Raw genomic sequence first — 15,503 nt, forward strand, 5'->3', positions numbered from 1 at the left:
ACTCTAAAAATACACCTCCTTTGCTTCATAGATAGGCATCTTTTGCTGCATATGCCACGGATGCCCTGCCTAGTGGTTCGGATTATTTTGGTGGTGTAGGCTGGCAGGGCTGTCCTCACCTTTCCCTTACTGATAATGAAGAAGGTGTCTCCTCTGGCCCCCTGTCTGATGATGTATTCTCCATCTTCATAATGTGTCTGTGAGAAGAGAGGGAAATATAAGCAAAGACCAGAGAAAAGAAGTGTTATTCAGACTCATTGTAATTATTTTGTCTCTTTTCTCATCTTGGGAGTCAGACAGTCTCTAAGCACTCTTAAGAGGGAGTAAAGCTGAATTTGGTGCAGCGAAATAAATCACAATTAGACATGTTTTCTTGTTGAAACTCCAGAGTGGCAGGCTGTTTTGTTGCCTTCCACCCACAGATTGCTTTGACATGCTATGTGACCTTGAATGAGAAGAAGCAGGTAAAGAAAATAAATGAGTAAATGAATGCAACTGCATTTCATTTGAAAGGAAAATCTGTTCCTCTATACTAGCAACAGATGCAGGATATCCATTCATCAATCCAATTTCTATCCTTCAGTAATCATTTTTACAGCAGTGGGTGATGGAATGTATCATACCATGCACTTTGCTCTGGAGAGGTTGTCACTCAAACGCATGGCTGTGTTGTATTGTGTAGGTAGTAAAGCGCTTTTGCACGTGCATTCATGTGATGTGTTGAAAATCGACTCTGAGTGTTGTATGAGAGGACCCTTGAGTGTAAGGTCAGTTTCCTGTGAGGTAAAGTGAAGTTACAGGCAAAATGTGACAACATTTAATTAAATGTGAGGAACACCTCTGCGCCTCAGAGAAAATGAAATGTTATCACCAAAGCAAAGGGAGCAAATGAAGTTGCAGAATGACTCCCAATAGTTTTAAAAACTAACATAAATCAACTTATTAATTTTCTATACACCAGTATAGAGTAAAGAAAACCCACAGCGCTAACCACTACGACACCGTGCAGCCTGCATCGACCTTTTCCAGCATGATTCACTGAAGGCTGCACTACAGAGTTCTTGTCTAGATTAAATACATCAGGCAATACTTCCTGACAGATCAAAAGCTATTGCTGTACTGTGTTTAATGTCTGCCATCCATTTTATAATCCCGCTATTTAACCCAGAAAATGTCCCTCACATCCTTCCATTGTGTGATTAGAGAGATAAAGTAAGTCTTTATCTCACTAATCAAGTCACTTGCAGACTGAAATGATTTATTACTATTTTACTCCGCTGACATTAACCATCACGTCTTCCGGGAACCTAATCATGTTTTTAGAAGTCAGACATTTTTTAAGTTGGACAAAGTCAAATCCTTACCCGCCATAAATCTGTTTTGGTTTTTTTGTGATTTTGTGTTTTGTTTGTTTGCTTCTTGTTTTTCATAATCTGCCATGGTTTTGGTTTGGGAGGTGTTTTGGTTTCTTCTTTTATTTTGTTATTTCTTTCTCTGCGTGTTCCATTTCCAGTCATTACACTTAGTTTTATTCAACTAATTCACTCCACTCCATCTGTGTCTTGTTAGTGTTCCTCTGTGTATGTATTCCCTTCGGTTTCAGTTTTTGTTGCTAGTTTGTTAAGTCAAACCTCTAGTAAGACTTTGTCTTGTCTTGTTTCCTAGTCAGTTCCATGTCAGCTTGTGTTTAATCTTGTTTCCTGAGTCTGTCTTCATTATATGGTTTAGCTGCATCCACCTGCCTCCTGTGCCTGCATTTGGGTCCTCACCTCTGCCACACCATAACAAACTCTTACCATCTGAATTGCTAGCAAAGCACTTTGTATCTGTTTAAATGGTTCTAGTTAAAATGTGTAGTGTTTTTGCACTCTACTTCTACTACTTCTACTTCTACTTGCACATTACTTCTAATCTGAACAGACCATCAACTACTTAGAAAGGACTTAAAGAAAACAATATTGTGGGATTATGATATATTATGTAGGTTTGTTCATATTTTTGTAAATTCATTTACTTATGTTTACTTCATGATTCTTGTCTTTTATTTTTCTGCTTCTGTGATACTGTGATTTTGTAAAGACCATTGAGAGACCAGTAAAGGATCCATTCATTCTAAGATAAGAGATATCAATTAAAAGTTGCAATATGTTTGTTTGCTTCCTCTTTTTGGTGTCCTTTTTTTTTTTAAAGGAATATTTTGTTAAACTAAGTACAAAGTCAACTTTCTAATACCATCTGAATTTCTGAAGCAGGCATACAGCTCGCTGCCTTCTGCCAATTTCTTTTCTCAAAAACCTTCTGCTGCTTCAGTTAATCACATCTTTTACCTCAACCTGTTGCTCTGCAGTCTATTTAACTCTGGATCTTTGCCACAAAAATTAATTTCTTTTCCAACACACCTCTTTGGATGTTGTCACGATAATGGAGGATCTTCTTAATGTTTCTTTTTTTTTTTCCTTCATTTTTACTACTTTAGAACATCTTTAAATATTTTGGCATGTTATCAGCTGTGGAATAAATCTGTATTTAAGATACCTACACAAGCTTTGATATATGTTATATTAATGTCTAAGGAGAGAACGGTGTAACTCCACAAAGTTTATTCAAACTACAATATCAGTGAGGTATCAGGGAAAAACAACGTAGAAGATTTCAAACATGTATACTTGTAATTCAAATTTCCATTCTTTGACCTTAGAGGTGCCAACTAATCGAACGAATAATTAGTTGTCTCTACAACTACTTAAGCGTGCTCACCCTGAAGCATTAACACATTGCAATCATGTGTTAATGGACGAGATGTGTCGAGCTGCCTAGCTAATCTTTAGTTGTCAATTCTCCTCTCTGTCTGCTGTGCTTGACGCTGTTCTCTTTGCAGCGCATGAAAAAGAAATATCAAACAGGATTTGTATGTTTCAAAGAAAACAAAATGCTGAGTGGAGTCCAAGAGAGCAGACAAATGAGTGGAGTCACACAACATGTGTCACTAACACATTCACATAAATAAATAAAAATTAAAACAGATAAAGAGAGCAGCTGTGCAGACTCCCACAATGAGCTCTAGTTAATTAAATCTAGATTTTTTGTGCTTTTTATAACTTGATAGTTAGTATACTAAAAATGTGTTTTTTAAAGGTAATTCCATGGAAATCTTGTCATATTGTAGCTCATTTGAAAATTATAAGGAAAAAAACAACCAATTCATTCAACAAAACCTTACTTTCCTGTTGTAAATTTTTAATCATTTTCAGGTTATATTGATTGATAGTGTCGTAGATTCACACTGATAACTGCTGACACAGCTTTGGAGACATAATGCCTTCATATAAGCCACTACATAGAAGTAAACTCTCACTGTCGCTAAGGAAGGATCCAATCTTAATTCATGGTTTCTAATTCATGGTTTTGAAGACATAAATGATGAATTAAAAAAAAAAAAAGACTGCAACGTCATTTACATTATTTGCTATGGTTTGATATTTAAACTACATGTAACTACAACTATGAGTGCTTTGTAATTCTATAGCATATTTTTGAAAGCTATTTATTTTAGTTTTTTCTTTGCTTTTTTGCTTGTTAAACAAGAATGCTTCTCAGTTTATTCATATGCATTTTGAGTAAATAATATACACATTATTCAACCAAAAATTACGATAAATCATTTCAGCAAGACAGATAGTTAATGTCCTCTTTTCATTTCTTTCATCATCAGACCAAGAACATTATGAAGGCGTTGTGCATAGTTGATGATCCTCCATATTTTAAAGCTTGAGTGGTGACTACATACTTCCCTTTACATATTTATTAGCTTTGAAGGTATGAAAAATGTTTTCTTAAATTGAGTTCAACATATTAAAACCTTTTATGTAATTAGCATCACAAGAGGAAATGAGAATGTGTTTGCATAACTACCATATGCTAACGAAGTAACCAGATGAAGTGGTGTGCAGATGGTAAGAAATCGTGACATACTGACTGACTCATATCAAAATGCAAAGATAATAACCTGCCTGATGACAAAATATCATGCCAATAATGCTTCTATGTTTTTAGCCCACCTAAGAAATTCACAACTCTCCAGAATATTGTCGTGTTTTTTTTTTTCTACCTTCCTGACAGCTACAGGTTACCATAACATTTAGGTCATAATGGGTACCCAACTATGCCATTAAATAAAACGCTTTAAAATAAAAAAATAAAAAAAAAAGGCTACTGCTTGCTTAGACTGATTGACTGCGTCGAAAAATTGAGATGGCCTCTGGCTGCAGTGCACTGAATTCCTGAAGAGGTTTGTGAAATGAACTGCCATAGTAAGTGGGCCATTTAGTTCAACATAACCACACTTGGCACATACTAAAGAGCAGCAATTATCTCAAAGCCTTGCAAAATAATGTCACACTCATTCCCCTTTCCTGCTTGTACATTATGATAATCTATTAGGATGAGTGAAACACTTTGTGCTGCAGATGCCAGAAGGCAACAAGACTCATACCTCCTCTAGAACATCAGCAAGCTTGCTTAGGATTTCTTCCTGTAGGCCGTGGAATGTGGGGACACTGCGGGAAAAAAAAGAAGAAACAGCTGGTAAGCAGATGAGTAAACAGGTTCATAAAGATGATGGACAATGTTTCACATTTATGGTATGATTTATTAAAAAAAAAAAAAAAAAGCTGGCAGTTATGTATGCACTAAAAAAGAAACATAAATGGATCTGACTGAAAAAGTTGTTTTTATCCTTGAGCTGTATTTGAAGAAGTAAAGATTTCATGTCTCCTGAAGTGCCAATAAAGGTGATATTTTCCAACAAATGACTTTTTAAACTGATAATTTACTGTCAATTCATTCATAAGTAAATACATAAAAATGACAATCGGGTAATAGAAAAACTGAAAAACTATACAGGCTTTGTAAAGAAAGAGCTAATATCTAGATCCTCTTTAAGGAGTGACAGGTGGACCAAGTCTTACTTAATCCTGTGACATCTAAGACCTCCTGTTCTCTTTGCTATTGAAGTGTGTAATGCCATCATGTCTAAATATAAAGAGCTCCCCAAGGCTTACACAGGAAAGGTAGATGGTGCCTCTGAGGCTTGAAAATGATATAAAAAGATTATTTGAAATCAATCATTCCGCTGTAAGAAAAATAATCAAAAAGTGACATTGATTTCAAACAACCACAATATTATCCAGGACTTGAAGGCCCAGATTTGGCCAAAAAGTTGTTCAATATTGAGCAGCTCTCCCAGAACTCCAAATTTTAATCATCACAGGACCTGCAAGTAACTCTTTGCTGCTATTGTAAAAATGCATCTATGTCCCAATGGGAGACACCTCCCAAGGTGGTGGAGAATGACAGGGCTTGGAGGTGTGTTTGGGGTCATTATCCGGTTGGAATACAGCCCTGGGCTCCAGTTTCTGAAGGAGTGGGGGAATCATGCTCTGCTTCTATATATGTCTCAATTCATGTTAGCATTCATCATTCCATCAACGATCTGAAGCTCCCCTGTGCCGGAAGCACTATTGCAAGCCCGTACCATGACACTCCCACCATCATGTTTGACTGTTGGCAAGACACACTTGTCTTTGTACTCCTCACCAGGTTTCTGCCAAACGTGCATGACACCACATGAACCAAACAGATTTATCTTGGTCTCATCAGAAACCACAGGACATGGCTCCAGTAATCCATATCCTTAGCCCGCTTGTCTTCCGCAAACTGTTTGTTGGCTTTCTTGTGCATCATCTTTAGAAGAGGCTTCCTCCTGGGACGACAGCCATGCAGACCAATCTGATGCAGCATATGGTCTGAGCACTAACAGGCTGACCACCCATCCCTTTAACCTCTACAGCAATGCTGGCAGCACTCATACGTCTATTTTTCAAAGAGAACCTCTGGATATGATGCTGAGCTGCTGAGCATGTGCACTTAGTTTCTTTGGTCAACCACAGCGAGGTCTGTTCTGGGTAGAACCGTTGCATGGTCTTGGCCAAGGTGCTACAGCTCAGTTTCAGGATGTTGGCAATCTTCTTGTAGCCAACACATTGTTATGTAAAGAAACAATCCTATCTTTCAGATCCTTAGAAAGTTCTTTACCATTTTGCCATTTTGAACTCCAAGTGACCACGATGAGTGTCACAGCAATAACACCAGATTTAACGCACCTGCTCCCCATTCACACCTGAGGACTTATAACACTAATGAATCACATAACACCGGGGAAGGAAAATGACTAATTGGGCCCAGTTTGGACATGTTCACTTAGAGTGTACTCACTTTTGTGAAATACTGTATACTCACTATCTCAAAAATTTTATATATATAAAATTGATATATATATGTATATATATGTATATATATATATATATATATATATATATATATATATGTATATGCATGCATGTTGTGGGGATTTCAAACACACACTGCATAAAAAAAACTCCCAAAACCAACCAACTAAAATAATTTTACATGGAAGAGTGAACAAGAATGAATTTCAACAAGTTGGTGGACCGTTCTGTAAAATATCTATTTCTGTTAAAGGGGAAAATACAAGCTTCTGAGGCTGAGAGTGAGTTCACTTTTACACAGAAGAAAATGACAGCTTTTGAAGTTTTTGTTATAATTGAAAAAAAAATTTTCCTCGTATCATTCAACCTTTATCTGGATATAGTGTGTAAAATGTTTGCTTACCCAATTATGTCCAAAAAAGCTCCTTTTACATGACACGTATTCAGTTGCTTTTAATAAAATCACAATTGTGATCTCAGACACTTTATAGAAAGAGAAACACTGAAAATCAGTTTTCTTCTACGGAGGTTACCCTGTACACTGTATTATGCTCTTACAGTATCCATATGGATGAAACACAACAAACTCCCCAGGTTGTAGTTAAACTCTAAGGCATCAGAAGCAAAGGTTGAATACGTCATAATGTGGCTTCAGTGTTTGTTCCGGGGCTTCCTGGCAGCTTGAATGAATGCAATCTGCCTGTTATCAAGCACACTAAATAAAACTGGCCCAATGTTTATCAAAGAGAGAAAATAGCCCATGTTGGTGAACAAAGGGTTTATCTTTCCCTATCATCTCCCTCCCCCTGTTTCTCCATCTCCCCCCCCACACTTCCTCATTTTCCATGTTTTATTACAGTAATCTGAACCATCTTGTCTCAGCCTCCAGACCCACAGCTGACCACTGTGATGATCCTTGTGTTGTTCCTTCCTCGACAGAGGCACTACAGAGCCCACCAGGCAGGGTCCAAGCAGACCCAACTCAACAATTTATATATATATATAAGTTCGTAAACCCTCAAGCTGTGAAGCTGTAGATGGAAATAAAAAGCTGTTGCATGTTTCTGATCCAGTCAGTGTTCTTCAGTGCAGTGAAAATTCCATTAATTTAGTTGTTATGATGATTTTAAAGTTACATTTGCCACCTTATGCAAGTGTAACTCCAAAGACAATTTAAAACACCTAGAATATGGCACACTTCTCCAGTAAAGTTTGATGAATGCTTTCCTGTGCTCATTACCTGTAGCTTCGTGGGCTGTTTGTTTTTTGTCATATGCCTTAAAGCTAGGCTCTTATCTAAAGTGGAAGATGGCAGTAGGTTGAGTAATAGCTTGCCAAACCTAAAAATATCAGCTGCATGAATATGCCTCTTGTAAACCTTGTTGAGTTCATCCATTAGACACTATCTTTACATTTCCCAGAACAACGCATTTGAGTGATTGAAATACATGCTAGTGAAAAGCAGAAAGTCCCCCACAAGCGCACTCAGTTGCTGTCTCTAATACAAAGTGGGATCTGTTATTCCTGAGTGTTCCTTCTCCGCATCCCTATGAGTGTAAATAAAAAATTTCACAGCAGTTTAAGGGTGGCTAGAGGACTCACTTTTGTTCTTCACTTAAACTAAAGCGCTTTCATTAGATGTTCTGCGGAGGAGCTCAACGGGAATATAATTATCTGCTTATTAACAAATGCTTCCATAAATCTCTCATCTCCCACTAGACATCCCTTTATATGCTAAACACACAGTTACTCTAAAACAAGCTTAACTGTATCTATTAAATATTTACTTAACGCTTGGACTGTTATGCAAGGGTTGCTTTGAAGCAGGAGCTGCCATAAAGCTATAGTATATACTAACAAACAAATACTTTTAACCTTTTATTAATCATAGTTATCACTAGAATAGTTTCAGTCTTTCATGTGAAATGCTAATAGTGCCTTTTAGCCTTTTAGCATGTTAGAAGTGTATTTTTGTTTTTGCCTGTTTAGAAGTCTTGTCTCATCTTAAAAGTGCACGGTAGCTACAGAACAGACTGAGATTGCTTTAATCTAAAGGAGGGGAGACTGAAGCTAGAAAGGTAAAGGACTAGGAAGTGTGGGATGGGCTAAGTTTCACAGGAAGCTCAGTGAGTGGAAGTGGCGAAATAGCAATGTGATGTGGCTGAACAGCTCAGATGCATTAGTTCTGGGGAATATGACTGCCTTTCACACAGTCAGAAACTAATAAATACCTGACAGATCATTTTTTATTTATTGAAGTCTAAATATGTCAAATGGTTTCATGTCGTTATATGAAAATTTGGTAAGCTATACCAATAGGTATCCATGAATTTAGCCAAAAAGGTGGTGAAAGTGGTGTTTTTGTTGTTTTTTATTTTCCCCTCAAATCTTTTTCTAAGCGGAGACTTATTGCGCCTGACTTTAAAACCGCTTGGATGAACTAAAAATGTAAATGTGATAAGGGATAAACATCATAGACTGTTTTCGGTTTCAGGTAAAGAAAATGTCTTAAACTGCCTTGCTTAACTTACATATTTGCATTCAGAAAAGTTTCTGAAATACAATAACCTAGTTGCACATTCTGCAGCACTCTTGCAGGGTTTGAGATTATAATCGACTTTCTACATGTTGTAGGTGTGCTGTCACAAACAGATGCCTGAACAGGATCATAATCCTAACCCCTAATCAAGATCACAGGGGCTCTTTTGATTTAGTGCAGGAAAATTATACTTTGGTAAGAATATGTGCTCGTATGATTAGGAAAATTCAAACAAATAGTATGGTAGTACACACATTACAGTATATAAGTGAGATGAAGTAGGATCAACTTCTAAATCATGAGACAATGTGGTAGTGCATGTATTATAAGATGGCTGTTACATAATCTTAATAATTGCCTCAAAGTCCAATGTGGATTAAAGTTGAAGCAAGGGTTAGAGTGATTTATACTGCAATTGCATGTCTTCCTCTGTCTTTTATGTCTTTCTTTTATCCTATACTTCATGAAAGTCTAAAAAAAAAAAGTGGCCTTTTAAATGATAATAAGCTCCTCTGTAGAGAAGTGAGCATTGCTTCGGCCTTTCTTATACAAATAAGGGCATCAAAAATCAATGGCAAAAATAAAAGGTATTTTTTCCAGCGGGATGATTGCATCCACTGCTACGCATGTTTTCAGTGATCTAATTTAGGTACAAAGAAAAAGTAAAGAACCTTCTGAGAAACAGCTCATGCAATCCTCCTGAATTCATTTAGCTAATTCATTCATCACATTAAAGATCAAAGACTGGTTGAAGCCATATGGCTGTCATTGTGGGGCAATAAGCAGTGGTTCCTCACCTTTTTAGGAACTCCATGTACTCGGTGTGCTTGATGAGACCCGTCCTCATCATGATCGTCTGAAAACATTGCCGGTCAATGGCCCACAGCTTCACATTTGTTAGAGCTGGAAAGAAAGAAGAGCAGATACAAGCAATGTCATGATAGACCATCCCTATCCACAGGGGATCTGTAAAATACAACAAAAATCTAGTTGGTGCTTAACGCATGACGTGACATAGCTTTCTGTGCTGTGCATGCACAAGATTAAAAAAAAAAAAAAAAGGATAAACTTGAAATGGGAAAGAATTGCAGTTGTGTAGTGGCTTATGTCTGCAAATTTGAAGTAGGAATACTGATCTCATTGCTTAGAGGTTAGCGGAAACACATACATTAACCATTAGATTTAGCTTCTCTTGGTGGTGATAATCTTCATTTGTGTTTTCTCCTGCCTCCGATCTGGCTTGAATGATTACACCTTGCACAGTAGTTGGAAGTTACAGTTATTTTTAGAATACCCCGCATGGCTGGCTTGCATCAAGTCATGCTGTAACATTTTAATTGGTTCAGGGTGGGGAATCTGACTTAAATATGACATTTTTTCATTAATTTAAGCCTCGGAGTTACTGATTGCTCATTGTTCCATGAGCAATTATCAAAGTGTGTGACCGAATGTTATGTTAGGTTACAAACCATAGCTACCCTGCTAACTCTTCTGCACAATTATCTGCAAAAATTTTTGAATTAATTGCTACAATGATTTTAATCTGCAGTGATCCTGAGGTAATAGCAGCAAATCAAGCTTCTCCACATATGAACTAAATGGAGGGTGAGGTGTTGGCATGCAAAGTTTTTGTCATTTAAATCCAGCAGCGTGTCTAATTTCAGTAGAATGAAAACAACAGTAAATTTGAGCATCAAATTAAGCAGATAAAATCCTCTAACATTGTTGAGACAGCATTGTTTAAGGTAGGCTGACTAAATCTGTGCTAATAGGCAAACTTTTACCCGTTTTTACAATCTTTACAGAGTGGTAATCAAAGAGCAAAATGTCATCCGATTCTTCCGTTCTTTTTTTTTTTTAAATTCACTGTTTTCCTGGCTGTAGATTGAGGCAGACCTGAGTATTTTAAAATTCCCTTTTTTGCTATTTTAGTTGCTTTGAACCTCAGCAGTTCTTTCTCAGAGGTACCTTACAGTCACTTTTGATTCAAATACGTTTTGCATCAGACTGCTGTTGTAAAGAGCAGGCTCTGTTGAATAACAAGGCTATGTGGATTTTCATCAGAGCAATGGAACTCTAACCCACAGATGAATGCCATTTTGATTTCCGGATTCAATCCCATTTTGCAAAACAGATTAGATTTTTGTGTAATTGTCTCTTGTGAGAAAAGGCTCCCAGTTGAAGGGCAGTTGTTCAATAGAGGGTAAGAAATAAAATAAACGCAATCCATAATTTGATCAACAAAGAAATGCTGATGAGTTTTATGTATGTGGGGGGAGACATATAACAAAACATTATGTCAGATAAAATTTGACTTGCTTCCATTCGACTCATCCTCTCTAAGTAAAGCTGCCAGAGTTTCCATGATAAAATATCTACAGTAGTTTACTGTTGTCAGGGTGACCAGATCTGGATGTAACAGCTGGAGGAAACTAGGGGCGGGTGAAGAAATGTAGTCTATGGCGTGTTGTAGCATGACCATTTTTGGCATTTATATCTACATATAGATTTAAGATCTACTTTGTTTTATCCTTGTAAGTAATTAAGTTGTAATTGCGGCATAAAAAACAAAAACAAAACAAACAGCAGATTTGGTGATTGAGAAGATGTATATAATTATGAGTGTTTGGCCTCCAAGAAATTTACACTTTACTTTTTTATTGAAACTATACTGACTACTTTCTACAACATTAGATAACAGCTGGTCTTTGCTTTCTGTTTTGGCAAAGGATTAAAGAAAATATCTACTTTCAGTGTTTGGCTTTAATTAAAAGAGAACTGTTGGCCAAGAGTTAATTTTGTCTGTTCAATCTTTGTCCCATTATAAAGCAATGGAAATAATAAATAAATAAATAAACATTATAAATGAAAATCATGTCTTCATGCAGAACTGTTGCGAGCCTCAAATCACTGGCACCCTGCTTTGCATTTCATTAACTGAGCTTCCCATGCATCACAACCAGGACAAGAGCTTCTGAAATTCGTTCATTAAATTGCATTAATGTCTTTGCATTGTCTTTAATTCAGTTGAAACTGAGGGAAACCATGATGCTCATCATGGTGCTGACCAACGGTATGTCTGAAGAGAGTAAGGGATCAACCAATGATTGTAATTCTCAACAGGTGGAGACCTTGACAGTAAGTAGGACATAAAGCGAGAGACGGTCCAAAACCCTAACCTCATCTACACCCTTCCCATATTCACCTTTACTCGATCTATGCAGTAAGAGAGATAGTTTACGATAATTATTGAATGTGGGTACTAATACACCTCACATATTTGATGTAATCATATTTGAGGCAAGGATAAAGAAAATCCTGAAAACCTTTTAAATTCTATTGTCCAGGTGTCAAAAGTCAGTCCTCAGTCCTGCAGGCTTTTGATGCTTTCCTGTTCCAACACACCTGGCCTCCGTTAAATAGATCCAACAGCCAATGACGTTCTGTGCAATGACTGATTTATTTGATCCACGTGTTTGGAAGCAGGGATACATGGAAGACTTGTAGATTTGTTGCCCAAAGCTGTTCTACAAAGATGCTTTTTTAGTTCTCAAGAAGACAGCCTGTCTGGTTTAAACAAAGGAACATCTAGTCACTGTAAGTAAAATGGGTATAGAAGAATTATTTTTCTGTCATTGGCTATAATGGTTAAATTAACATAGCTGATGGAAGCTTGGTGCATAATTCCAAGATCACACCATAAAAACACTGTCTATCCTTTTAATAAAAAAGATAAAGAGGAAAATTGCAAATATATGCCAAAACAAGATTAAGTGTTTTCTACTGTGAATTACTTTAGTTTGTTGCACATTTCTTTGGGCAATATTTTTGTGCTATATATTACCCCATATATCCATTCTGATACAATTAGATCTTATATTTATGCACATATGCTGACTCCCAGACACTACAATTCTTTCTCTCAGACCAACAGCTTGGCAGCAGTTTCAAATCGGGCCGAATCACAGGAGGGATGCTCTCATTACAGAGAAAGAAACTGTTTTTACTGGGGGACACTTTCTTGGAGCAAGAACCCAAAACACACACATGCAGCATGGCATAAAAATGTATACAAAGACAAATCTTTGATAACATGTTGACAAAAAGTCCAAGGATGAGAAGATAACGAGTACTTTCAAGTGTTTTTATTAGTACAACGACACCCATGGTGCTATGTGTGCATCCACACAAATAGACATGTGAAATACCACTGGCAGCATGGATTACAAACACCGTTTCCAGAGCTCAGACACGTTTTCCACAATCTTTCTCTCCCTTCTCGAAAGCCCTATAAAAGCTGTTATTAGTTTCAGCCATGTCCGGATGTAGGTCCGTCTTATCTAACCAAAAAGCTTATTTCTGTTGGGATGTTGTGGAAAATAGAGACAAATTACTTCAACAACTAGTGCAGACCCAACAAATGCTGTGTATAAAAACAGGTCTAAAGAGAGACGTTATTTGACCCAGAAGCAACAAGAGTGGGAGGTTAGACGTCACCGCCCACAATGTGGTGTGCTATGGAGTGCTTTGGATGAAATGTGGGAGAATAGGGTATGGGGAAATAAGATGGGTAGGGAGCCTGCAGCACACTGCAGTAGGTAAACGTATTATTTGGAGACTTGGTTAAATTGCAGTGAGACTCAGAGAGCTAGTTAGCCCGTGCTGAAGGTGCAGATAAATGTCTTAATAATGCCCATGGGTTACTGACCATTAACTTCACAGCTTTTTGGAGGTCTAATGCACAACAGGCTGTGCTGGAAAAATGGAGGTCATTGTCCAATAAATGAACTGGGTATTGTTTAAGAGATCAGTGAGTCTTCATCACTATTACATTGTGAGTGTATCATCACATGTTTTACCTACAGGCACAAAAACTTTAAAGAAAAAGACAATAAGATTTCAATTGTTTCAATATAACACACATGGACAGTGGTGCAGAGTGTGTCAGCTGATGCTCATGTCAAGTGCAATCTCATAACAACATGTTGCTGTTGTTGCTGCAATACCAAGATAAATTTTGCTCCAGGAGCATGACTACACCTGGATATTCACCTAGTATTACAACAGCTTTGCTACCCAAGAAAAATAAAACTTGCACTTGTAGAAAATATTAGTCTTTAGAGCTGCTTGAAAGCTTTTCTAGCAGAGACACGCTTTAGCAGAAAGGCTACATTTACTGCTGTTTAATGGTTTATTTTAATTTAAATTTTTATGGGTGTATCTAATTGAGTGGTTTATTTTTTTATGATTTCTGGCTACTTTATATTTGCTTTGTTTGTTTTTTGGGTGTTTTTTGATAACCTAGATGAAGGCTGCATGCTCAAACATTAAATTGGTCAAACAAAAAATGTCTATGCCAAAGGTGTTGCTTAAGTTCTGCCTTCTTTTTTAGTGGTTTTCTCTTTAAATACATCTTGAAATGGAGTAAAATAATGTAAAAAAAAAACAAAAAACTCTGTTGTAATTTTACCATGAGTATGATAACTTCCTTGGCTTCAATCGCTTGAAAAAAAGCCTGAAAAACAGGGATTTTCATATGAATATGCAAATAAACTTTTGGCAATTCCTCTGGCATTCATTTGCCAGAGTAGTACTGACCAACCACAAGTGAAGTTTTAGTGGATTGAAACACAATATTGCAAACATACTACCATCAAATGAGATTTAAATTTTTTTTAATCATGCATAGTATTAGTTGACATAAGCCAATTGAATTGGCTGCCTGTTTAGCAGCAATCTTTGCATCATACACACAGAACAGAAAGTCAGTCGCCTACTTTTGGGGTTTTTTTTTTGTGTATCCTCTAATTTTCACTTTACTCATTTCTCTCTGAAACAGTCTGCATGGATTCCTGCATGGACCAAAACTTTGTTGAACTTTATGTGAAAAATAGAATTAGCCAAAACAATCATTTCACATTTGCCCAGTTTCCTGTGTGAATGTCACGTATCTAAAACCTTTAACCACCTCAGCTTCATTCCAATGTGTACTTAATCAGAAAGCTTTTGTGGCAACATGATCAATTAGTTACAATTACAGAATTGGACAAACATTATCATGATGTTGCGAGAAACAACATCAACATGCCAATCATCTGGTCTCTTGCCAGAACATCTCTCTTGCGAACAAATGCATGACATATTAAATAAAATAGCCAGGATATACTAATATGGGAATACAGTTTATACTAATAGCTTAGTTTAAAGTAATATGAAGTTTGGGTGTAATTAACAAAAATCAGCTTAAAGTAGTTACTCTAAAAAAAAAAAAAAAAAAAAAGGCAGTGTTGAAAATTTGCATGAAAAGTATGTCAGGTGATTCATTTACACATTACCTCTTGAAATAAAGCCAGTCTTTCCTGACTGTTGCACCCTGCTGACAAGTGTTTAACACCTGTGTCCTGGTGGCTGTGAAGGCTCCTCTAAATTGGCTGTTATCTCTTCTCAAAATGATGGATGGTTATTTATAACTATAATTTATTTCCTGTCTTCTTCTTGATTCAGCAAATTGCAACCCGTCACCCCTCAATTATATGCAAGAATTGATCAATGGTTTTGATAGTAAATGCTGCCTAATCTAATATCAGCCCAGACGTGGCAAACCAAAAGGGAAACAGTAAGCTGCAATGTTTGTCTGGATGTTGTCAATACGATGCAGGATGCAGAAAACAAAAAGT

At 36.8% G+C, this 15,503-nt stretch overlaps 1 protein-coding gene across 2 annotated transcripts in view; it reads right to left on the reverse strand.

The window, feature by feature from the left end:
* LOC306762526 (cGMP-dependent protein kinase 1) overlaps positions 1 to 15,503 on the reverse strand; it is a gene marked incomplete at both ends in the record, with an annotated part of 92,304 nt that overhangs the window by 19,026 nt on the left and 57,775 nt on the right. For both annotated transcript variants that reach the window (XM_079249037.1, XM_079249036.1), the window contains 3 exons: positions 120 to 197; positions 4,493 to 4,556; positions 9,624 to 9,729. In XM_079249037.1, the coding sequence (XP_079105163.1) occupies positions 120 to 197; positions 4,493 to 4,556; positions 9,624 to 9,729 (248 nt within the window). The remainder of the gene's footprint in view (positions 1 to 119; positions 198 to 4,492; positions 4,557 to 9,623; positions 9,730 to 15,503) is intronic.

Source organism: Telmatherina bonti, assembly GCF_933228915.1.
Source record: "Telmatherina bonti genome assembly, chromosome: 11".
Lineage (NCBI taxonomy): Eukaryota > Metazoa > Chordata > Actinopteri > Atheriniformes > Telmatherinidae > Telmatherina > Telmatherina bonti.